The following is a 26,189-nucleotide window of genomic DNA, read 5'->3' as shown; positions in this document are numbered from 1 at the left end:
TATCATCTCAGGAATACAGTTGACTGCTGTGCACAGCACATACGTACAAAAATAAAAGGAAAACCATTTGTAATATAGTATTTTACGTACTCATCATCATATTTTTTTTTCAGAAACAAATGATTGGAGAAGTCTGTTGTTTCAAACTAATTTACAATCATTTCAATAATCGGAACTAAGGCAGAAGGTGAGGTATATGTTAAAAAAGAGGAGGGGGACTCAGAGGAAGCACTCTCCCCTCAGTGCAGGAATAGAAAACTGAGAGAGAAACACAAAGGCTGCCGGCACACAGGGACACACACACACACACACACACACACACACACACACACACACACACACACACACACACAAATCTGATCCCAGATCCTCCAACAGACCTCCAGTTCCCTGTGAACCAACACATTTTAAAACCAGCTGAACAGGTATGATAAGCACAATGGCAGAATCCAGACACTGGATCCTTAATCAAACGGCCGAACTGCTACGTAGTCCGTTCAGAACTCTATATGCATAATGCAGAATGAAGCAAATAAAGGTTCACGTTGAAATGTGACACACCATTAACGACATTCTCTCAGTACAACCTTTTCTGCCTCCAAAATAACATCATGCAAAAGTTGTAGGACTTGTAACAGAGTAATATTTCTCTGCTTTGAAAATGTGACACCGTGCCGAGTTGTTTTTGGAGTAAACAACTTATCAGATTTCCCTTACTACTTGAGAAGCCATTGTGACTTTACAATTCCCATTCAACTCATGGCTGGTTGTGTCAACAGTGTCCTCTGAAACATACCGTAAGAAATCAGAAGTGACATACAGTAATAAACACAATGTTGTCATCAAAAACAAGTGCTTGTGATCTTGCATGTCGGCTTGTTTTGATGAAAGTGTAGCGAGGGAAAACAGCATCCCTGCTCAGTAAATTGCACTCCATTAAAAAAATTAAATTAAATAAAAATGCACCTTTTGTATATTTTGGCTAATCAGCCAAAATACATCCTCAACCAAATCCTCACTGCCACGAAATCAGTCCAGAAAAAAAAGCTACAAGTGATCATTTTCTTATCATAGTGATCGCATAAAGGCTCACCAGTCACAATGAGTAACAAGATGCTCAAGGCAAAACCCCCCAAACACAATTATCAGTGGTGACAATATTTAAAAACGATAAACATCCTGGGAGTGTCAAGTTGCTCTCTTGGATCACAGTATTCAGTCCACCAGACAACTTGTATGACTCAAGTGTCCCTTTCCTGGAAGCATTTGATTCTTTTTAAGTGGCCGTTTGCTACATAACTACCAGCTCAAATCACAGTCAGTGCTTTCTTTTGACAGACATCCCTCAGTAGCCTCTGTGTCGCCTCTTCCCATGCCTCTCATCTTCATCCTCTCCTTTGAGGGAGAGCACAGTACATCAGCTTGCACAGTCAGACAATGCCCTGTTATTCCTGACTCAAGGTAAATTGATCTGATACCATCTCTACTGTCGCTTTGGCAGAAACAGAACATGACAGGAGCGTGCTCAGTTGGACACACACACACACACGCGCTACAAACACTCACTCTGACCAAATACTGCACATTCGCCTCTGCTACTAGACATAAGCTGGAGCTTAAAGGGCACGTAAACCATTGCTCACAGACATTCTGTCAGTGCGTTACAGTAATGTTAGAAAGGGCATGAGGTAAAATATGATAACATATATCTATAGCTTGCTACTTTTCTTTGATCATATTTCACCAAACTGGCCTGACTGGTGGTTTGCTACTTACAGAATATTGCAGGTCAAGGACCAAAATATAATCATAAATCATAAAAAAAAATCTAGCTCAATTGCACCAGTAGTACGAGACAGGAGCAGAATCTTTCATATCTTCATTGCACATTACAAGACGACCATTTTTGAGTTGAGCAAGAAATAGCATAACAGGTGCAGCGCTCCATAAAAGAACGAAAGTTGTTGAGATGGAGCAGAAAACACGCCTACATCAGTAGCACAAAGGACAGAAAGCCCATATCTTCGACCTTGGTACAAAAATGGCTCAGATGAATGGAACAAGAATCCCAGGGCCCTGCGCTGACCGTCCAGTCTGACATCAACAAACGAGGGGGCCCACTTGTCTGATGCTCAGGTATTTTACCCTACATTATTCACATCCTCGCCAAGTTAAACAAACAACCAGTGCCACATGCAGAGTCCCATATAAGTCCTCTGTACATCATTGCTATCTTCATCTTCGCTCGCTCTTTGTCCTCCTCACCCTCCCCCCTTTTGTCTCCACAATGGAAAACTACAGTATCTGAAAGAGGAGCGCGAGCAGTTGTTGAATTCAAGTATGGTGTGCTGCGTACACAAAGCCTGAATGAACATCGCTAATATCACCCTTTGGTTCACTGCTTTTTGCAACATTGCTCATGTTTCTCAAGACTTCATACTGTGACTCAGCGATCAATCTGGATGATGCATAATAAGTTGAAAAATCTGGGATCAATAAGCGCAATCCACATCATGTAAATGTCAGACAGAATGAATAACCTGAAGTATTGTTCACATATCCCAGGAACATGAACTCTGAAGCAGTTCTCTTGAAACCAAACTACCGTATCTACACTTTTTTAAATGAATGCAGCTGAACAACATTACAGCGGACTGACAGGTCAAGAACATCCACTGTAACTTCACTCATTTCTGCATAAACATGTTACTTTAAGTGCCAAATATCATCATCAACAAATCTGTGAAGGTCAAACAGCTCCCCTCGTCACATTTGTACAGAAGCTGAAAACGTCCGTGCTTGCAGTTATGTTTTTTAATGCCGTTATCACGAGATAACAAAGCTTGTTTTCTCATGGTTATGGATTAAAGGTATTCTGTGCAGGATTTTCCTAAAACATAACGTATAGACTCATCACTTATGACCCACGAGAAGTGTGTGGTGGTGTATTCATCTGCAGAGACTCGCCCTCTGCCTGTATCATCATATTTTATTTTTATTTTGCAATGTATGGGTTGTTCCAGGGCACAGCACGCAGGTGACCATATAAAAGGATAGGAACCAGGTGCCAGATCAAATGCAGCATGTGTCTAAGATGAAGCTACGAAAATCGTGGACACAGCGCCAGAAAAAAAAGCAAATATAGCAACACGAAACGCCAAGCCATCAAAGTTCATTCCAAAACGACAGCGATCTGGGGTAAGCTTTTAGTTTCACTGGAGATGCTGTTGACAAACAGTAACTGATAATTCCTGCATAGTATATCTTTAAAGTGTGTAGATTCTCGAGAAAACAAAAGGCCGATATGTCAGGATAACAAGATAATTTCTTACAAGAAACCAACATTTGTTTTCTTGAGATCATTATCTAGTGAAATTTTCTAGAGAATCAACATAAATCAACCTGTTATTGAGAGAAAACAAGCTCTGTTATCTTGAGATAAGGAAATAATTAACTCATGATCTTGAGTTAACGGCGTTTAAAAAAATAATTGCAGGCAAGCCGTTCTTGGCTTCCATACTTTTGCTATAAAATCAACATTTTCAAAAACAAATCGAATAAATTAGCAAAATATCAAGGCTACAGACCAGATGCAACAGATTTCACCAACTCAGTTTTAACTGAGGGGGGAATATACAGAAATTGAGGACATGTTGCATCATAGTGTCAGGTCTATGATATTCCGTTACACAGACGCTCCCTTGACCTGCCACAATGAGAAAAAAAACCTTTAAAATTGAGCAGCTCTCAAACCGAGCAGTTCCACATACATACTTGAAATTAATGCATGCCCACACGTATACTGCACACTTGCACACTCAATCTGGCCTGATGATCCGGCTACAAAATTTGTGAAAGTAAAACCTGGGATTGTCAAAGCTCCCTTGGACATGATAGGGGGGCGGGTGTGAGTGCTGACTCTAAATCTAGCTTTCCATATTAACAAGAGGCTCCACTGGGTCCTGTGCAGCATAGAGTCTCAATTACTTAATTGATCTAATTATGGAAAGAAAATAAAGTGGAGAAACCTCTGGCCCTCTAGGAATTGGGCTAAAGCCCCCCGGTGGTGTCTGAGGGAGTGATGACTTGCGTTTCATTCCTATTTCTGACTTGAGCACCACATTTCTCGCATGCAAGGGTAAGGGGGCCGCAAGTAGGAATTCAAGGCACCGCCACCCCATGACGAAGCAAGAAAAACCACCGCCATATTTGCAAGTGCTCTAAGTTGACCTGACAGTGACAGAGACAATCGAACATAGAGGAAGGGAAATGCTCAAGTCCTCAATGGGGGGCGATGAAAACATTGTCAGTAGACAGGCATTCTTCTCCGTAGAAATTCATGCACACATTTCTCTTTTCCTTCTTCCTCTTCTTCTCAGGGTATGGTGCTTTGAGGTAATAACGTATCCATTTAATTTCCAAAAGGATGAACTGTCTTCCACTGACAGGGCAAGGAGTCAACCAATTCCAGCAAGCACCCATATAAACCGAGGGGATAAATGACACCTCTCCATCCCCGTCATATCACAAAATGATGAAAATCATAAAAGCAGCAAAGAATGGCATTTCCATAATTTCTAATACAAAGGAAGCTACCCAAATATACATATAAAGTTTGAATAAATACTATCAGATATAGTGGTATTTCTTTCTTTTACAGTCCATTTTTGTCTTTTGTGTTTGTACGTACGTATACGGTATTTATGTTACCTGGGAAATAATCCACATGTGCAAATAAGTTTGTTATTGCCAGTTTTTGCTCATCATATTCGGGGTAGGAAGTGCGTTACAGTCATGGCAGTGGTGGCCTTGTTGCCCCTCTTCACGCGGCCATGCTTGCTGAGTGCTATGTAGGAGCCTCTGTAAACCAGAGACTCGTAGGCATTGTAGTTGTTTGGGAGCATGCTCTCCTTGAACTTGCACTCATCATGGAAGACTGTCTGGAGAGGACAAAGAGACACAGAGCATGCATTTTAATGAGCTGCTCAAGAAATAGACAGTTTGAAGCTACAGTATGATGGCAGAACATTAAATAGCTCTTTAAAAAGATTCTGTGCAATGCACCAAAAATATAAAGCTAAATTTAGATTACACACAGCAATGGGAACAATGAATTTACGATTTGACAATGTGGAGTTATCTTTGTGCAATCTCACAGCAGCTGTTAAATATCAGGTGTATTCAGTTTGCTCCTTTAAAAGAAGGTATTAATTTAAGTACGGTATACTATCTGCTGATATTTAACACATACAAGGAATTTCTCTGGAGTGGTGGTCTATTTACAGAAAAAACAGAACCTAAATTAAATTAAACTGCTGGACTTAAAGGAATAGTTTGACATTTTGAGAAATTTTACTCATTCACTTTCTTGCCAAGAGTTTGATGAGAAGACTGACATCACTCTCCTGTCTGTACGCTAAATATGAAGCTATAACCAGGAGAACATTTGCTAAGCTTACCATAAAGACTGAAAACTGGCAAACAGCTAGCCTACTGTGTTCAAAGGCAACATCTGCCATTATATCTTGTTTGTTTAATTAATCTTTCAGCAAATAGGACCACATAAAGACCATGACCTTTTCGTTCGTCACTGTTGTTTCACAGTGGTTATTGCACAGATTAAACAAACAAGATATGACATGTTCATTAGGTGTTGTAAATTCCAGAGTTTTTAACCATTGCAGAGCCAGTCTCAACACTCTCTCATAGCTTAACAACAGAATGGGTCCATTTCCACTGACTTCCAAGAAGTCATATATGACCGGACCCAACAACATACATTACTGTTGTATAGGTCGCAGTTTTAAACACGTCCTCAAGATGAAACAGTCGTAGTTCCGCTCAAAAATGACTTGTTCAGGTTTAGGAAAAACATCATAGATTGGCATTAAATAAGTATTTTTGTCCATGATGTAACGTGTTATGTCACATAACATGACTCACATATGACACGTACAATCGTCACTAGCATAGCATGCTACTCTTCAGGACCAAAACATCGGTCTCCTGGGCAAAAGTCCTGTGTTTGTTTGACCCATCCACCGCCACTCCTGCCCACAATATATGTAGGGGCTTCTTCGATAGTTGTACAACATTACGCAGACTTTGAGGCTTTCTTTGCATCACCTCGCTTTCTCCTCTCTCCTGTGATGAAATCTACAGCCACTAGAGGCAGCCGCCTTGCAATTAATGTAACTACGTGGTTGTTTTACGGTGAGAGTAGGCTGGCCAGACTAGCAGTTATCTCCTGTTTACAGTCTTTATGCTAAACTAAGATCATCCTCTCCTGGCTACAGCTTAAACAGGCAGTAATAAGAGTGGTATCAGTCTCTATTCCTTTATAATGAATGCAGTAAAAGCTTGGGGACACATTGAAAAAATGACAATGAAGCACTGCAATCACAGAAACTTTGAATGAATTCTACAATATCAGGAAGATTTTAGGTAGAAGAGTAACACTGATGACAATTTCCCACACAAAGCCCCTCTATATAAGACAATCTCTGAAAACAGTATCTGCCACTATGAAGAACACTATGACTGCTCAGTGCTGACAGTGCATGACTTGTACAGTGTGCAGTAGCAGAGCAAAACACACGCCGTCAGAAGCCATGTGGCCTAATTCAATCTCTTATCAGATCATCAGCCCGCTCACAGGCTAACACTTCATCACTCATGACCAGATAACCGACTCACATTGTGTCTGTCAAATATGTTGGCCGCAGCGAGCAAACCAGCAGCCATGTGTCAGCAGGGCTCTACTAAACACAATGTTTCCTCCCCCACCACCAGGAACATTTATTAATAGCTGTCATTGCTCTAGAAGCAAACAAATCACAGCTTCTAAAGGTTATCGACAGTAATTCTACAAATACATCTTATCTGTGTTATGAGGATAAAAGGCTCAAGTTTAATTTAATTTCAGTTTCTACCATAAAAATTACAGCTAAAACCTGCGTCTTGCAATAAATGATCTGTGTATATATATATGTGTTATTGTGATCTAAACCTCACATAAAAAGTCCTCTTTCTCTGTAAAACTGCCAGCAGCATTTTATATGTCAAAGGAAATGCATAAAACATCCAACACATTCAGCAGCAGTACGCACACACTGAGAAAAAGCATTGTTAAAATACAGTGGGAATTTGTGACACTGCTTTTTAGTTTCAGTTATAGTCCATTATTGCTGTGTGTACTTCAGCAATTTAAAGTTCCTTCCCATGTGTTGATTAAAACCATAGGCCTCATCTCTGACCATCAAAATTACATATCTTAACACCCCTTACTGCCTTAAAAGCCTGATAATGATGCTGAGAAATCCATACATTATCACTGATGATCTTAAACCTTGCACAAAATCCTTTATCTGCCATAGTCCCATCTCTTTTATCAATATATAGCACTATAACCACAATCAGAATGCCCTATATTTCCACATTTCAGATACAGGTGTTATCTGAGGATGCATCAGATATGACAAAATCCCAAAGCTGCAGTGCATTGAGGCCTCCTTGGAGTGCTCACAATGCCTCAAACGTGCATATTTTACACACAGTAGCATGTTTTGTAGTATTGGAAGCTTCTGTACAATTATAAGGTGTGAGTAACACTGTCCAGGCAACACCTCTTAGGACACAGATGTGATGTCAGGCATGTACATTTTTAGATTTACAATGTATTTCTGCTATCAAAAAATATCAATGTGTGTTTTAGATGTGTTGGAGGTTAGAGAACGGAGAAGCTGCTGCTGAATTGGATGAGTTGAGTCTTTGCCTCCCAGGATGTGTTTGATGTGCACTGCCCTGCAAAATAAACGCTTTGCCGTTAAAATCGATTTCCAGCCCTGCTGACAGGTTTCATTGCGTCAGGGGGTTTTCCCTCCTTCCCACTCACACACGACCACATTACAGGCGTGTGCACTGAACCCTGCATCTGTTAACCTCATCATTATTTACCCATAGGCCACCAGGCCTCGCTTTAAATAGAGCTTTGCAAATTCCTGGTGAAATTAAAATATTGGGGATTTCGCAACGCGTAATGAGCAGCCCCCCTGCTGGCAGAGAGGGCAGCATCCCAAAATATGACTGGCACATTTTTTTTTAAAGAAAAAGAAAGAAAGGAAAGGAAAGGAATAAAGGCGGATCCAGCTGCAAGTGCGACCTATTTCCAGGATCCCATTAACTAACATTGCTGGACAATAAATGGAATACTGTGCATACCTACCGTTCCGTATAACCTTCCACGGCTGTTCATTGCGACAAACAACTCACTCTTCACCCCATATAGGCTCACCACTCCTCTCTCCACCGTAGAGATCTCTATTAGACCTGATACAAGATAAAGAAATATTACATCAGAGTAAAATTAAAAAAAAAAAAAAATCAAATGAAATACCAACCGATCATCCTGGCTCATTCAGTGTCTTATCATGGTGACTGTAGCATTGTGCTCTCTCTGCGTCTATGGGTGTAACCTTGCAGATTGCTGCGCAGCATGCCGAGCCTTTGTTCTGCATCTTTCACCCCATCTTACATTTGCGCCCCAGGCGCGTGTCAATTAAGCGCATTCTGGTTATTGCAATAATTGCAGTAATTGCATTGACGTGCACGGCTATTGGTCTCGGGACCGCCCTCACAGGGCTGCGTAAAAATAAGTTGTGTCTAAAAGCGTCCATACATTCATGTCATGGTTGAGCTTGGGGAGGAGGAGGAGGAGGAGGAGGAGGGGGGAGGAAGGGGGTGCTCAGCACTGATGGATACTTATTTTTTAATAGATTTGTATTTGCCGTGGAAGAAATTCAATTCTCCCTCAGAGACGGATGACACATGATCATGCAAATTAATAGAGGGGATAGACTAGCCCTGCTCATCACAGATCCATGCTTATTGACTCTGCCTCTCTTTTATGTCTATTGCATTACATTGGTGGAGGTATAACTCACTGTACTGGTTTTCATTATGTACACCGTTTATCCTGCCGTCGGGGAGGATCTGAAGGTGAAACCCGATGCCCACGTTGCAGTAGAGCCTCCGCACTCTTTTGATGCCCAGCAGATAGTCACTCTCCCAGTTCAGCTCCGGTTTCTCCCCAGAGATCCCCAGTACAGAGCGGGAGAAGAGGGTCTCCCATCTTTTCTCCAGTAAAGTTGCATTTGTCCTGCTGCTCGGTAAAGGGTACGCTGACACGATCCCCAGCAGAAAGCCCAGGAGAACCACCGCGGTCAGCGTCCAGTGCGGCGTGCCGGCCTCGCAGGACATACTGACGAGGAGCCTTTGCGCAACGGCCATCCGGTTTACCTTCGGGCCACGTGGTCGAAATTAATGACCCTAAAAATACCGCTCTTCTTGTTTTGCTTCCTTCGGCATGCTGGCTGAGGGTTATTTTTGGAGCGCAGATCAGGGCTTTGGGCATGAAACGCAAGCCCCGGTGCAGAGGAGGAGAGGAGACGGGAGAGTGCGCGGCAGAGCTGGAGGTGATGGTGATGGTGATGGTGATGTTGGTGGTGGTGATTACCATGTTTTGCAGCTCCTCCGCGCCTCTCTCTCTCTCACACACACACTCTCTCTTTCTCTCTCTCTTCCCCCCTCTCTGTCTCCCTCTCGGTAGGAGTTCGGAATAAATCCTCTACCACTCACCAAAAACCCTGTTTCAACCTTGCCAGGGCTATCGCATCCCTAGATGACATCATGCTGACTTCACCGCTGGGACAATACAAGGGTAGAGAGGGTGCTGACAGCAGGAAAAATACCAAGTCTGCAGAGAGTTGAGGGGAATAGCCTACTGTCACTGCTGGACTGGAAGGGGAGAAAGCTTATTGGTGGCGTTGAGCGGCCGTGGGACGCGATGGGGCACTCGGGCTGCTCCCAAATTGGGTCGGTGGTCATATGTCTGTCAGGCCGCTTCCTTATTTAGAAGGAAGGTGTAAAAACAGGCCCACTTGTCACCGGAGAGCAATGACAGGGCTCTTGTGGTCCCACTTCTTCTGCTGCGCCGCTCAAGAACTTCCCCCAGTAAATCTGTGTTTTTCTAGGCATAAAATGACGCATCAGTTGGAGCAGAGAGCCAGCAGGGTGCCCGCAGCGCCCCGGCCGCGAAAATCAGGGTTCAAGACCTCAGTGTCGGCCAGCATCTGCCCTGCTGACGTGTCCTTGAGCAAGACACCGACTCCCCTTCAGTTCAACGGCACGGCGGAGGCCCAGACTGGCATTTTAATAAAGTATCATGTTTTTATAGTACACCATAACCCGTGCGTTTCCCGTGGTGCATTCGTGAGAACTATGAGGAGCAAAGTGAAGAGGCCCGTCATGAAATGGCTCACATTGTCAGCATGCCATTCCCTGCAACATGAAAGCCTATCGTCTTTTCCATGTAATAGATAATGCCACCAGCAGCATGCCCATGCGTCAGTGAGGCCAGTGCAGTTGCGCACCAGCAGTCTCTCTTGCACACATCAGTTCCCCCAGATTTCCAAAGGATGGCACCATTTCCAAGTTCATTTCAACCACTGCTGAACAACCCTTAGTCCTTAGTGTCTGTAAGTCAAACTGCAGAGAGATTTGTGGATACTTTGCACTGCAAAACACTCACTTAAAATGAAGAGTCAGATCACGGAGTGCGTCAGATTACATTTAAACATAAATAAAATGAAGAGACCACTGTAACATTTGAGTTTCAATACTGTATGCACAAATGACCAATAATTTACTCCAGGACATCTCATTAACAATGCAGCTCTTTTATTTTGTATAAAATCTATTTGGTAACTGCATATTTATACACAATCTGATGTATAATGGAAATGAAATACATTTTTTGTTATGGCTGAATGCATTTATGATGACAACACAGGTGACTAAAATCGTATGACAAATAGCCATTAAAAAAAAACCTGATCAATGACATCAGAACACTTCTGGCCTTTAAGATAGTCAGACCATTGGCACTTTTTTTTGTCTGAAATGAAACAGGGCATTTGGTTGAGAGCAACGGGGACTGAAAGCAACTCCACTGACCCAGGTAAAGATATCTAGTATTTATCTGTTAAATTCAACAACAGCACAGATCTCTGATAAGAACAAACAAGTGGTTATACAAGACCCAGATAAAGCAGTATTGACACAATGATGCGGTTTCTGATTTGCATCTGGAAAAAAAAAAAAAAAAAAAAAAATCACAAGCATCTCAGTTGTGTGACAGGAGTAAAGTTTTCAGCACATACAGGTTATGTGGAAAATGACCAAAGAGGGAATACTGGTAACTTTCTGTATTCTCATCTGCCATATGCTCTGTGATGTTATCAGAGCCACAGGATAGAGTGTGTAATGATAAAATAAATTATAGTTTGATGATGCCTCTATTCCACATCTATACAAATAATTTATCTTTTTCACAGAAACAGCCTTCACCATTGCACCTATGAACGATGCCAAAGAGGCCAATAGTTTAATACGTGCTATTCTGTAATAAAAGCATAATAAATAAATACATATGTACAAAAAATGTTTGAAAAAATGTACAGGCACTTGTAAAACAACCTTTTTTCTCCTGACACTTCAGCTACTGCTAAACAATATTTTTCTGTGCATTTCGGGGTGAAAAGGATAATTCAGCTGCTTGAGTGTTCTGCTCTGCAGTGGTGTCAACATGACAAACAAATCCTCTGCTGTTTTTCCTTCTCTCACGCCGAGCACACCTCAGGCAAAAAGATCCTTCGGGGACTATTTGTATCTGCAGAACCCAATTCATCACCCGTTGTGTGGGATCAGACAACCTGGATACAAAAGGCTCAAATGAACTCTCTTACCGCTTGCGAAACAAGAATGGTGTTTACACCAACCGGCTGGCCAAAAGCTCAACTGAAGGCCACGATACATTGTAACACACAGCATCATATGGGCCAGGCTGAAGTCAATATAGTTTATTATAACTGGTGAGAAAAAATCTGCACGCACTTGAGTCATATCGTTTTTCATTAGCCTTGCACTTAAATATTTCTAATGCTTTCTCACTATTTGTCCTCCATGTTATGTATATGCAGACACACGCACGCACACAGACAGAAAGACAGACACACACAGACACACACCTCAGCTTGGCCTTCAGCGCCAAACATACACCGCCTTCTCTCCCATTATTTTCAGTAACCAAATATTTCCATTTACTGCACAACATTTTTTTGGTCTTTCAGGATTTGGGTGCTATGAAGTGGGCTTCCATCAGACATCCCCCTACATGTTTACACACAGCATTACGTAACAAGCCTATGTGGATGTCTTAGATTGTCATTTGAGAACACAGTAAAACATGAAGGTTTAGGCAGCAGGGAAAGTGTTTTATCAGTGGTATAAGGACAGGATGGGATCCTAAAACAATATGCTAACCTGAGACAACTGTCCTGATCAGAAGCATAGGTGGACAGGAGGAGCAGTCAACTAAACTGCTCTTGATTATCCAGACAGAAAAGGTTTGATGCAATATTTCCAGTTCCAGTAAACAGCTTCATTCTTAAAACCACCACAGTCGATGACCTCACCTCAACAGGTTGCATAACAAAATTCCCATAGGGATATACAGTAAATTTGTATACAAAATATTTACAGTAGAACTGTTCATTAATTAATAGATGACACTGGACATGTGGGGGTGGCACATAAGACGGGGCCCAGCATCAGAATACAGCTGAATTTTTAAAGGGGTACTCCACCAATTTTACACATAAAGGTCAATTTACATGTTATGGGGAGTACTGTTAAGCCTGTGAATGCTGTTGTTTAATGTCCTCTTTGGCACTGGAGGAGCTTTGACAGGTATGAGAAAATAACCTGCATGATGACATAGTGATGTCATCAGGGTTGTTTTGAGTAAAGGCCCTGACACACCAAGCCAACCGTCTGCTGTTGATCAATGTTGGTAAGTGTCTGTCGCCCTAGTTTTTGCAGTGTATCCCGCACCATGGGCACTAGTCTGCCCTTGCTGGCTTTTTTATTTTTTATTTTCACCATTTCAGCATGTTGAATCGGTGTCAGAGACAGTGAGGCCTGTTTGTGAATGAAATCACTCTGATTGGGAGTTCAGCTCAGTGGACGAGAAGAGAAACTGAAGTGCTTAAGCCAATCAGCTAAAGTCAAAAGGGCATGAGATCACAACATCGAGTTGTGTTGTTTATGCGCTAACTGGCTAACTAGCGTCTTAAATCCTCATGTCAGTCTTCCAGTTTCCCTTTGTGAGTGACGAAAACAGACCACCGCCACCTGCTGGTACGGAGAGTTATTTCCTTTGTTTGCAGGCACCTGTGCATGCTAGTTGGTCACTGGCTGTAGTCTTTGCACCATATTCAGTGCAACTTTTATGGCCACAACACAGGCGACGTGAGGGGACGCATTCATCAACCTTCATCGCCACTTCTTTGACGTCAGTTTGACATGTAAGGCATTAAAGAGAAATTGCAATACAGATTGAGGGCATGGAGTTTAAAATATGATGACAATTAACACGTGGGGAAGGTCTAATGAAAGATGATGTTGAGTTGTATTATATAGGACCAACTATTTTTGAAGATTGACCCATTGTAGGGACTAAAAGACAAAGATAATTTCACCTTTCTTTTTCTCAAATCTCTCTCTCACAAGTCCCCCAACTTTATGGAGATGCAATAATAAATCACTGGAGTACCCCTTTGAGAGTATTTTTCATCCTGGACGGACAAGTCCAATGGTCCCACTTGTAATTCTATTTTCTGAACGGGTAGAAACAATGCATTAATCTATCCATTTTGCCACTGTGAATAAAAACAGACTCAATCAACTGATAATCAGTTTCCAGATCTTGCAGATGAGTATGAACAAGCCAACACTGTGTTTAACATGTTGTTTGGCGTACAAAACAGACTTTAAAAATTGTGGATAGCTCAGGATAAGACCATTAAAAAAGGATTAGAAGGTGTGTATCTGAGGTTGATGAGTTCTACAGTAAGTCTGTTTGTGGTACCTGAGGAAAAAAGTTGATGGACAGAAAAGATGTCAAAACACAAGGTTTTTGAAGAGATTTCTATAGAATTCAATTGCATTTAGTACAGAGAGTATCACACCTGACCTGAGCACACAGTTGGTGTCGACTCTTCAGGTGGCAGGTAACTCTATCTGCTCTACCATAGAAACTGCACATCGTTGGCAGAAAACACGTCTCTTGTTACATTTTCTTTTGTGAGCCACTTTCTCTAATAACCTGGCACACACTTCCCCAACGCAGAGCTTTTATAAAAGCTAACACACGGTACTAGAGCAAGGCATTCTGGAAACAGTAGTGCATTGTTGCGTTCCACCCATGGAACCTGAATGATTGGTTGGTTACTTGTGATTCCAATCGCTCCCGCATATTTTGCATCCAAGTCTCAGCTTTTGAGGTCCTTTTGGTCAAAGATGATTTCACTGGCCAGATAGATGGCGACGGCACCGAAGATGACAGAGCAGGCGATATAGGCAGTGACGGACTGTGCAAACTGAACGATCATGCCCATGAAGAGGGTGGGGAAAACCTGAGAGAGGAGGAAGGTACTGTCTAAGATGGCAAAGTCCAAACCCACACCACGTTTCTCAAACCCAGACTCGGCCTCCTCCTGTTCGCAGCCACTGGCGCTGAGAGATGAGCCGTTCTGGCTGTGTGGACCGGGGTAGTACTCGTAACTGTCCTGGCTGTAGAAAGCATGACCATAGGGAGTCCCTGTTTTGTGGTTCACTCCGCCCTCCTCTTCCACAGGAGTCAAATACACAGAGTCCTGCTTAGTTGTAATACCATTTTTACGCTCGCTTTTGGTTTTCCTTTTTGGCATATAGACCTGAAATGACACAAGGGAAGAGTCAACTTCTCAGTCATCCAGATTTTGCCTCTCCTTGTGTATAAAATTATGAGATCTTTACTTACCTCTTTTTCCTTGTGGTACTGGCAGGTGAGTGTGTAGGGCAGAGTCTGCAGTGTGGCATACGCATAGCCAGTGAGGGCTGCCATTACAGTGACCAAGACCACACTTTTGGACAGGCAGATGACCAAAGCAGAGATTGTGAAGCTCACTATACTGCTCATGTAGACCTGCCGCGAGCCAAAATGGCGAACCAAACGACTCATAACCAGGGAGAAGAAGGTTGAGGTAGCACACTGCAAGAACAGGCCCAGACTGCCCATACGGATACCTGAAAGAAGAAAAATGGAATTTGTATTACAACCAGCCAAGCCCATAAAACTCATGGCATCTCTCTGAATGAGGCACAACCGTAACGATGGCTGCCTTGGTACAAAACATTGTACATTGCCTATTTTGTCGTCAGTACAGGAGCTATCTGACGTCTGTATTATCTCTAATCATTTCCTTCTAGGGCCATATCCAGTGAAGGATGCACAGCATGCGTGACTGCCAACCGTATGTTAAATTTAAACTGTGATGCATTAACAGCTCTTTGGGTGAGATAGAAAACCCTACTGCTTGTTCAAGCTCATAAAACACAGACACAGATCCGGTCGGGAGACATTCACATAGCACTGTGGCACGGACACACTGTTAGGGATGACTAACTTGGACCATCACAGACGGCATTAATCTCAAATACATCCTTGTTTACTGAGGCAATGTGCCCCTTAGCCCGTGTCTGGCCTGGTCAGCCAGACAGACAACAGGAATTTGGATGAGGCCTCACAACCTGACAAAGGCAGAATTTTAAGTTCAAACAACAGACGAAGACTTGCAGAGTTAGAATGAGAATTCCAGGTTTTGACGGATTCACAGAATGCAACAGCTTCCAGTAATGACAACATTTTAAAAACCTTTTAGTCAACTATGGGATTTTGTTCACTGTGGGAAAGCTGCTCCATATTTATTAACATTCCCTCTGTCCCAGTTGTTAAAATTATTTAAATTCTGTGTTTAAGCTATTAAAGAAGAAAGGACGTGCAGCAGGTTTAATGATATTTCAAGCGTTCTGTTCAACTGCACAATAACAGTCATTTGCTTTAATTTGTGTCTGTTATATTTTTCCACAGTGGTCAATCTTTGGAATTTTGCAGGATCTTGCTGGGTTTTCTTTCCGTTTCTCTCTCTCTGTATGCATGTTTGAGTGTTTCCATCAGTGCCATATTACATTACAGTTTTTTAATAGAAGTGGTTTGTCATTCAGAGTAATGAAATCAAGTCATATGGTCAAATTATGATACTAAAAATAAAAATAAAACAAATAATTTATTGACACAAAGACTGATAATCTTGTTTGAGTGTGGATTCTTTGAAAAACATTTTTTTTCACATCTCTGTTGAAAGTTCTGGTTTTTTTTTAGTGACATGGTTTTTACATTTATTTATTTATTTTTATCCATCTTTGAACCTTATCGGCATTTTTATTTCACCTCTTAATTAAAGGGTTTTTTTTTAAATTTCAGTATTAATCCATGAAAGCTGGAGTGACGTCATGTCTGGACTGTTATTTATTTCTGCCTGCTATCAGCCCAATCTCTCAGCCTGCTCTCCGTGAACAGTGTGGGTCAGAAGTTCAGCAGCAGAGCAGAGAATCACTTACGTGAAAGGAGTATGTGGATCGTATTACTCCTGGAAAGCAAAGCTGCCGAGCCCACTTTACAAACACTACAGAAGCTAATGAGGACCGAAATTTAAGCCCTCCGAGATATGGGAGCGAGCCAGAATGCTACTGAATTTGTGCACATAGGAGAACTGCTGCAGTATGGGAAAATGGTTCCTGTAGTACAAGCTTCACCAATAATTACTTTGCATTACAATCCTTCCCAGTAGGAAAGATGATCACAAACTGTTATACCAGTGAAGTTAAAAAAAAAAAAAAAAAAAAAAAAAAAAGTTGATGCAACTACAGACAAAGCAGATTACCTTGATGCAGAGGAACATCTGCAGGCTGAATGATGTGGTTTAATACATCCACTGTGTTTCAGATTAAACAAACGCAGCTCAGACAGACCTCAAAATTGTGTGCTTTGGCCGTCTACCTGACTTGAATGAACATGTTCTTTGTGTGCCGATTCCTTGACATTAATTCTTTGTGAGTGTGACATTCCTCGTGGTCCAGCAAGCACAGGGAGGACAGATGGGGGGAAAAGTAAAAAGTAAACAAAGAAGGGAGGGAGATAGAGGTGGAGAAAGAGAGAGGAGAAAAGAATGTGGATGGATGGATGGAAATGTCAAATGAAAGAGGGAGAATGGTGAGAGAGAAGACAAGTTGAGAACGAGGATTAGAGGACAAAAAAACAGTGGACAGTATTGGGAAAGGATAGATAGATACAATGGGAAGGAAGCTGAAGAGTACATAATTAGGTAATGAGAGATAATGGAAAAGCCAGAAGATAGAGACATGAGGTGCAAGATAGGGAGTCTGGCTGAACAGTAAACAAGAAGAGACTACAAACACTTGACTCAAACAGGGACCACTGTGTTAACACATCTGCGAATTCTCAACATGGACAAGATGGTCTGCTTCACATCTGTTTACTTCCTCTTTACTGTTCCTTCTCAAACACTGTCTGGTAAAATATACAGTGGTGGATAAGAGTTTTCGGACACCCCATGCATTTGTGAAATATTGCATTAAGAATCACTCTTGGGTCTTCAAGTGCAATTTCTTTTAGTACAGTCACAGCCAAAATACTAAATAACTCCCAAAAAAGCCATTAAAAACTTAAAATTGATTGGTTCCATAAAAATACATGAGAAATTTTGAGCATTGGGTCATTTTGGTACCAGTGATGAAGGTCATTCTTTTTATTAAAAGACACAATTTTTGTTGCCAAGCTTCGTGTCTACATAAAGCCAGCACATTTGAAAGTTCTTCAGACACAAAAATGGCTAAAACAAGGAACCTAATGCAGGAAACACGCCTGAAGATAAAGATTCTCAGCCAGGAAGGGTACAGCTGCCGCCAGATAGCCAGGAAGTGCAGATGCAGTCCTTCAGCAGTTGGATACACTCTGCAGAAATACAGATGAACCAACAGCTTGGAAGACAAACCAAGATCTGGGCGCCCAAGGGTTTCTTCAGCAAGAAATGACCGCATCCTGATCCGCATGCGGGCAAAACCGCCGAATGACATCACAGGAGCTTCAGCAGCAGTGGTCAAACCAAACTGGTGTCCAGTGTTCCACCCGCACTGTACGTGGCCGACTTTTAGATCATGGCTTAAGGTCCTACAAGGCTATCAAGAAGCCCCTGATCAATGAGAGACAGGGGTTAGCCTGGCGTCGCTGGGCCCAGGCACACAAGAACTGGACAGCCAGGAATTGGAAGAAGATTTTGTGGTCAGATGAGTCCAGTTTCCAGCTTTATCTTCCTCCTACTAATGTGAGGGTACGCAGAAGGCCAGGCGAAGCATTATCTCCAGCATGTACAGTACCTACTGTCAAGCATGGTGGAGGCAGTATCATGGTTTGGGGATGCATGAGTGCTGCTGGTGTTGGTCATCTCACTGTCTGTGATGGCACATTGAATTCTACCAAGTATTGTACCATTCTTGAAACCCACGTGCTCCCTTCTGCGCGTGCACTGTTCCGTCGAGGTAAAAACTGGATGTTTCAACAAGATAATGCCCCTTGCCACACATCCAAGGCCAGTAGAACTTGGCTGCAGGAGCACAGTATCCAGGTCTTAGAGTGGCCAGCTCAATCCCCGGACATGAGCCCCATTGAAAATCTGTGGTGGATTATCAAAAGGTCTGTTTCAAAGCATAAACCAAAGAATTTAGAAGAATGAAAAGCAGTAATTCAAGAAGAATGGGACAAGATTACCCCTCAACAGTGTGAAAGGCTCGTGGGGAACATGCCAGCCAGGATTAGAGCTCTACTACGTGCCAGTGGCAGGACTACTAAATATTAATTTGATGATGTGATGGTTTATTTATTTTTTGTTCAGTTTTGAACACATTCTCTGTTATTTGTTGACTTTGATACCGACAATGTTGAGAACTGACATACTGAAACTGTCAAGAATTTAGTTTTGTTAGTTTTTCTTGTAGACAATAAACAAAAAAATATAATTTGTATTTGTTTGTATCTGTCTAATGCAGCCACACCTTTTGACACACAAAAAAGATTTTTCCACAAATATTTCATGATAATATTTGAGATTGTGTAAAATTTTAAGGGTGTCCGAAAACTTTTTTCCACCACTATACCAAGAAAGAAGTCTCCCTCTTACACCACTGAGACAATAGATTTGGTCAGGTGTATCTAACGTTTATATTAAGGTAGAATCATACAGCTAAGCATTTGCATAGCTAGAAAATATAGCCATACAACTGTCTAGCAGGATTAGTGACAGCTCTATCATTTACAGAGCAGGAACAGGAAAGGATAAAGACTGTGTTTGTTTACCATTTCAGTGCAGGAGGTGGGAAGTAATACCTGGAATTCCTTGGATTGGCTTGACATTGGCTTAAGCATACTTACCAAAGGGATTTGTTGCTTGTTTAGTGACATAACTACAGAAAATGTTCACCCCCTCATGTAAAGTCTTGCATCAGAATCTATGTTAACGACTGTTTTTTGCTGTATGTGTCCTATACCTTGACAGGAGCCAAAATGAGGGCAGCAGGAAGGCATGAAGGCATGCAGGAACACAGGCTCTGTCTCTGTCCTCCACCTGTGCCTGAGGAATGCGAGCGCATCCTGGCCAGCTGTGACAGAGCAGACAGCACAGCCAGGATGGATCCTAAGCCAGTTTATGTGGGCAGGTGGTGGAGGTAAAGCCATGATGACAAAAGATAGGACATGTCTTAAATCTCACTAGAGCAATACAAGTTTTTATGGAATGGAAGCTATTAATGATTTACCGGTACTTGAAATGCTGCTTTGTCACTTTTTGACTCGGAAGTAAAAAAAAAGAAAAAAAGAAAAAGAAAAACAGCACTGGATATTGATCATAAAAGTGGCAAATCTTCAGGCCGGACTTAACTGGATGACATGGCTGGAAACATGCATGTGAATGGACGGACAGACAAATGGACGGGGGCAGCAGGGGCTTTTAAATCACAATGTCGGGCTCAGGGGTCAATGACTGACGGCCATCAGCAATTGATGATGCCCAACCCTGGAAAGGCTGACACTGACTCATAATATCTAACGTGTATACCACAATGAGCTACTTAGACATTCAGAAAATATTATTTGAAGACAAAAGAAATAAGCTTAAAACATAAATCATTAAATATATAAAGGATATCTGACCTTCATCATATCTTTGCCTGGACACACTTCCTGGTAATGCACTTGGCACGCCCTCGTACAGGCCTTCCCCCACAAAGTCCGTGTAGAAAAGCATGAAAGACATGACCGCCATCCAGCTGCAGAGCTGAGCCACACAAAGCTGCCTCATCACCCGCGGGACATGGCAGTAGCTCCTGTAGATGGCTGGGGTCATGGACCAACAAGTTCTCAGCAGACACAGCAAAGGTCCAGACTTGAGCAGCCTCAGCTTGCACTTCAGCAGGTAACAGCATGACCGCGGCACGCCACACCGGCCAGCCTCTATTGCACCTGCTCCTGATTCCAGTAAAGATCCAGATCCCACCAAGCCACTGCTGGCACACGAGGGCTCCTCAGACACCTTCATGGTGATGAGCACACTGGAGATGAAGATGAGGATGAGAAGGGAGAAGAGGCACTCTGCCTGGCCTCCTAGGTAAGCAGAGAGCAGGCCGCGGCTCCAGTCCAGGGCTGGTAACAAATAACCCACACAGCCTCCCAAGCTGACCATGAAGGAGAACATGGCAAAGGCTTGGCCACAGTCCTCCTCGTCCCGATAAAGGTCCGACAAAAGAGCCTCCAGTGGTGTGAAGCACACTTGTCCACAAAAGTCAAGGAGGCCCACCCCAAGGATAAGGAATCCCACCTGTGGCAGAGCAATGACATTAAAGAAAGTTATATTTAAATCATAACCATGGTAGAAGTTAATTTCTATCTTGTGTACTGTGCATGTAGAATTTACCAAAATAACAGTCACAAACAATAAACAGTTATGCTACCTGGAGGGTGCGCCCACCCCAGGCAAGGCGTGCAGCCAGTACATCGGCATGGGGAATGATGAAGAGTGCCAGAAGGACTCCTAAAGACAGCAGCCAGATGAAAGGCCGTCGTCTGCCATAACTGCTGTTGCAGTGGTCACTGGCTGAGCCAATCAGAGGGATGAATAAGAGGCCAAGCACTGGACCAATACCTGTGGACGGCCAGTGAGACACAGAAGGAGTCAGAGACAACACTAAACAAGAATAGAATACTTTGAGGGGAACAAGGTATTTTTCTTCACACAGACACTGTCGCTCTTATAAAATTGGTATGAAATCCTTAAATCACACATTGCATTTCCACTCATACTTTCCAAGTAGATTTTGGCAATATCCCACGCCAAAAACACAGGTGTCTGTCAAATCTCTGTTTAGTTACAGTGGCTTACACCAGCCTTTATGACTGGTTGGCTGATGTGTTTTTTTCAGCCTGCCTCTTATTGGTCCGCCTTGCTTCTGCCCTACCAGGGGGTGAATTGCGTGTGCCCCTCTCTCATTATCGCCGACTGCTTGTGATGGTTCCCACAGATGGCCTGCTGCCTGAAGGTAACCCACCCTCAGCCTGTCCTCCACATGAGGTTGGGTCTGGCTAATTACAACACACCATGGTACATGAAGTGTTCACATGACGCACATGCAATATCGAAAACAACCCAATCTTGGGGATAGAGTCTGACGTTTAAAAGGTATCCTGTGGAGGTTTCATTATAGACAACATGATTCATCTATATTTAGGCTAATGTTCCTCATCACAAGGCACATTGTGAATTCATGCTGTCCTCACGCACATGCTCGTAAAACAGAAAATACAAACAATACAGGGCCCCCTCATCAAAAACATTGCTCTACAGCACCACTAGGGGTCAAAAACTCCACAGCAAAGAAGCATGACTGCAACTACACCACTTTCTACAGTGTGACAAGAAACTGAAACACAGACAACATTTGTATTTCTGGTGTCTGAAGAGTACTTCAAAATCCTTACACAAGTGCAGACAAAGAGACAAGCAGGCAATTTGAGAAAGACAGACAAGTCGACTGCAGCCAGGCAGTCAGCACCTCCACCACATTTCTTCTTCCTGCAGCTGTGGAGGCTCATCATAACAATCCTTACCATCTACAGCTGTAAGACTTACTGTCTCACACACACTCTTTCCACTCAGTAACTGCTCCATGTGATACACTATATATCTCTCACACACCAAGTATGCTTTCCAGCCTCCAAATACAAAGCAAGCTGCTTTCCAGCTCTGTTTTCACTCACTCACTCACTCACTCACTCACTCACTCACTCACTCACTCACTCACTCACTCAGTGTGGTGTCTAACCTATCCCACACACCACATACGATCCCACCTAATATAAAACATGTCACATTCCTCAGTGTGCTTTGTTACTTAAATACACACCTAAATATGGTTAAAAATACCAGGAGTAACAGACACCTCTGTGTTAAAAGCACAGAGTATCTTCTCCACTAACAGCGAGGAAACCAGAGAAAGAGAGTAACAACTGGAGGATGAAGCAGCCAACAAATGGCTATTAGATAAAGTCGAAAGCAGCCATCTGAGAACCTGACACTAGTGCTTGGGGGAAATTAGCTTTAACCCTCCCAAGACACAATATCTATCTTCATTCAAATAACACTCAGGCACTCCATTGTAATACACGGAGATGAGAATTAGGTTGAGTGCCATTTCCAGATTGGCTTACAGTGCAGGCTGTTAGGGAGGAACTCAACAATGAAATCATTTTTCCTCATATCACCAGCAGCTGTTACAGAACTGGGAGAGTGAAAATGTATGTTGTTTTATTCTTTATACTTGAATAGCCACTTCCGTCACCCAAATAGAGCCTTTTGGTTTAGTGGAATTGTATTTATCATCGGTAAAGTCACAAGACAATTTCTCAAAGAGATGCCTTTAGTGAAGACCATGTGAATGCCATTTAGGCTGAAAGGATAGTGCAACTATTCAAATTGCGCACAAGTAAACTCAGTTACAGTGTGCAAATATATACACTGTACTTTTCCATATTTTGTGTCTTCTACATAATATTATACGGAAGGATGTTCATATTAAATGTGGCCAGAGTTTTAAATAATGTAGTAAGGTGATGCATAAACAATCCTCGTGAGCAAAACCTCAGGTTTTTTACCGATTTGAACTTCATGTTTCTAACAGGTTTCTCTTCTCTGGCTGCAGCATGATGTCAGAGTGTGCCGGATTTCTTTCTATGGTCATTTGCTCCAGGCATCCTACTGGTAAGTGTTTATATTACATAGCCTCCACTGCTACATGAAGCTATATAAAAAATAAAAAAAATATCAGGGAAATATGTTGTTTTTTAAGATCATCTCAGATCATTTTCCTGCTGGAACATGTCCAGATGTGTTTTGACATTTTTATTTGTGATTGTCACAGTAAAAAGGAGCTTTATTCTCTGTTACAGTCATTTCTTAGCAATGACGGTGCAGAGGCGTCAGACGGAAGAACCGGAAACGCTGACTCATCAAAGCAGATTTTTTGGGAGAGGGGCTGCTTGAAGAGAGAGGCACTAAAACAGAGCATCTCAGACAGAGAATGAATACAGGTGTTGAAGCACAGACAGTATGAGGAAAATAAAGTGGGGTTTTTTTGACCATTAGAACAAACACGTTCTGGTAAAAACAAACGATACAAGCATAATAGGTCCTATTTAATGTTTGCATTAGGAAAATGTAAGTAAAGACTAGACTATTAGACTATTGTCAGATTGAAGGATCTGTGGCAACTGAAGCCACAAATACACAACCAGAGGCCAAACTGAATTATATGTTAGCTAGAGATAGCGGTCATCAGCTACACATTCTTTCTTGTGCTGCGTATATCCGCTGTAGCACAAGACCACAGAGCAAAAATAGATTCTTTTCACTGCTCATCTTTGAATTCCTGGATATGATGGCGTGCTTCATTGTAAAAGATGATATCAGTAAAATGTTTTTATCATGTGTGTTTAAAGTGAAAGATAATACGCATTAACCAGGTTTACATTGTTCTGTTTGTATTAAAGCTATCACTTATTCATCTCTACAGTACATTTTTTTGAGGCTGTAGTTTGTGGTGTGTTGGTTGCATTATATTGTAAACACTGCCTTGTATTTGTTCACACTTAAATGACCATATAGTTGGATCAGTGCCTCTCTTGCAAAGTCTCAGCAACACTGGTATACTATGAGCTTCACAGATTTATTACTGGATTGTACTGTAGTGGTATCTGTGGTATCACTGTTGCTCAAATTAGGTTCACCACCTGTATCTGTCACTGGTGCCTTTCACTGCCTCTGGTAATCAACATGTTTGTTTGGTTCAGCAGCGGTCTGACACAACAGCAGTTTAAAACTTTTAAGTTTAGCAACAGTGAGATTATGCTGTGGGAAATGTCTGTCATTTCTCTGTTTAAACCATTTCCCTGAAGACAAAACAGAAGAGGAACGTTCTGAATTCAAACACATGCTGATTGCATGATACTTTTATTTTAAACTTTAGTTTCACATTCCAGCTGGATTGTCCACACCTTAGAGATACTTTTAGCCAGCAAAAAAAAAAAAAAAAAAAAAAAAATTTTTTTGTATTTTCTAGCTTCTGCAACTCTATTTTCTATTTTAAGTGTAAGTGTAGGAACACAAACTTGAGGACTCATCATTCTAACCTCCTGCACTTTTTATAAAATGAGTGTTGTTGTTGTTGTTGTTAACAACAGGGTTACAGTGCCTCTAGTCTGGCTCACAGAATGTAGACTGTGGGTATAAAGCCTGTCATTGGATGCCTATCTCAGACGGTAACATGCTACACAACAACAACTCCCGAACTAGCAACCTACATTCTAAAACGTCTTGGAGTGTTTTATGTTTCAATGCCAGGGCTCACCTCTCCACCGATACAATTTCCCTCCCAACACTATTTTGCAAGAGCACCATTGCTGCATCCTAGGTGTAGCTCCGCCCAAGACATTGTGATTGGTTTAAAGAAATACAAACAATGACTGTTTTTTTTCCCTTAGTGCAGAATTATGATGACTACTACTATGATGGTACTGGAAGTGTGCACTGCGCAGTTATAATATGTAGTGCAAATATCGGTATATATGTATATGTATTTTTTTTTTTTTTTAAATAAACTGCAAAGGAACAAGCATTAGCTTAGATTGTTATTACTAATATTAGCAATAGAAATGGTCCATTCAGTGAATATACTTATGCATCTGCCCTATAAACACAAACAAACCAAAATTCCTTTGTTTACTTTGTTTCATCATTACAATGTTTGTATGATCCAACTAATAGGGAAAGGCGAACACCACCTAAATTAAGGATTACAATATGTTATTTTCATGGCCTAGGAAAGTTTAATGAATATTTGTGAACATGAGCTTCTCTCCATCAAAGCCAGAAACCACAGAAGTAAGTCCCAAACATGTGATGTCATAGGGTATAAAGTCTGGAGCTGCTCCATGGACAATAAATGGGAGCCTGATCTTGTGGACCCACAAAATATTTGTTTTCTTGTTTTATACCCAAATGAGCTTTGTTCCATTGTAGTGTTCTCCGTACTAAAACAAAAATTGTACCCATATACTCAGAATATTCCCTTGACAGCTCTCAGTGTCATCTAAAACATATTTCCTTCATCCCAAGTGCCATCAATATTCGTAACTCAACAAAGTGACTGTTTTAAACCATAGACAGATTATGAGCTAAAAGTGTTTTGTATGTTTGTTTTACCGACTATTTGTCTGCTTTTTACTATGTTGTCTGTTGTGTCTGGTGAGCCTAAGAGAAATTTCCACCCCTGGTGGACAATAAGATCTCTAGTCCAGTCCAGTCCAGTTTAGTCTGGTCTAGTCTAGCCCAACATTTATCCTCTATGGACTGTATACCCTATGACATCAGAAATTTGAGTTTTGGCACTCTAGTTTTTGCATTTAGAAGACTTGTTCATTTTTACTAATATTTTTGGACTGTCTTAGACCATAGGAATGACATGTATGAATCGTATGAAAATAGGTGTATTTCCCCTTAAATGAAATCACAATTGCTCCTTGTTTTACAATGTTCAGTGTAAAGTGAAGATCGTGGCTCCTTCTGGAA

At 41.8% G+C, this 26,189-nt stretch overlaps 2 protein-coding genes across 3 annotated transcripts in view; both read right to left on the bottom strand.

Annotated features, from left to right (window-relative positions):
* Positions 1 to 9,810, bottom strand: LOC125886792 (fibroblast growth factor 6-like). The gene is made up of 3 exons (XM_049573113.1): positions 8,943 to 9,810; positions 8,225 to 8,328; positions 1 to 4,940 (listed from the first exon to the last, which is right to left on the bottom strand). The coding sequence occupies exons 1-3, from the start codon at positions 9,286 to 9,288 to the stop codon at positions 4,764 to 4,766; spliced, it is 627 nt and encodes a 208-aa protein (XP_049429070.1). The 5' UTR covers positions 9,289 to 9,810; the 3' UTR covers positions 1 to 4,763.
* Positions 9,811 to 10,720: 910 nt separating this feature from the next.
* The window catches only part of slc45a3 (solute carrier family 45 member 3), a 41,416-nt gene continuing 25,947 nt past the window's right edge, over positions 10,721 to 26,189 (bottom strand). For both annotated transcript variants that reach the window (XM_049573097.1, XM_049573096.1), the window contains exons 3-6: positions 21,022 to 21,212; positions 20,225 to 20,888; positions 14,921 to 15,186; positions 10,721 to 14,834 (exon numbers count right to left, since the gene is read on the bottom strand). In XM_049573097.1, coding sequence (XP_049429054.1) covers positions 14,391 to 14,834; positions 14,921 to 15,186; positions 20,225 to 20,888; positions 21,022 to 21,212 — 1,565 coding nt within the window. In that variant the 3' untranslated portion in view covers positions 10,721 to 14,390. The remainder of the gene's footprint in view (positions 14,835 to 14,920; positions 15,187 to 20,224; positions 20,889 to 21,021; positions 21,213 to 26,189) is intronic.

Source organism: Epinephelus fuscoguttatus, linkage group LG4 (assembly GCF_011397635.1).
Source record: "Epinephelus fuscoguttatus linkage group LG4, E.fuscoguttatus.final_Chr_v1".
In the NCBI taxonomy this organism is placed as follows: Eukaryota; Metazoa; Chordata; class Actinopteri; order Perciformes; family Serranidae; genus Epinephelus; species Epinephelus fuscoguttatus.
Note: the sequence above shows the minus strand (reverse complement) of the source record. Positions and strands in the feature narration are given on the sequence as shown.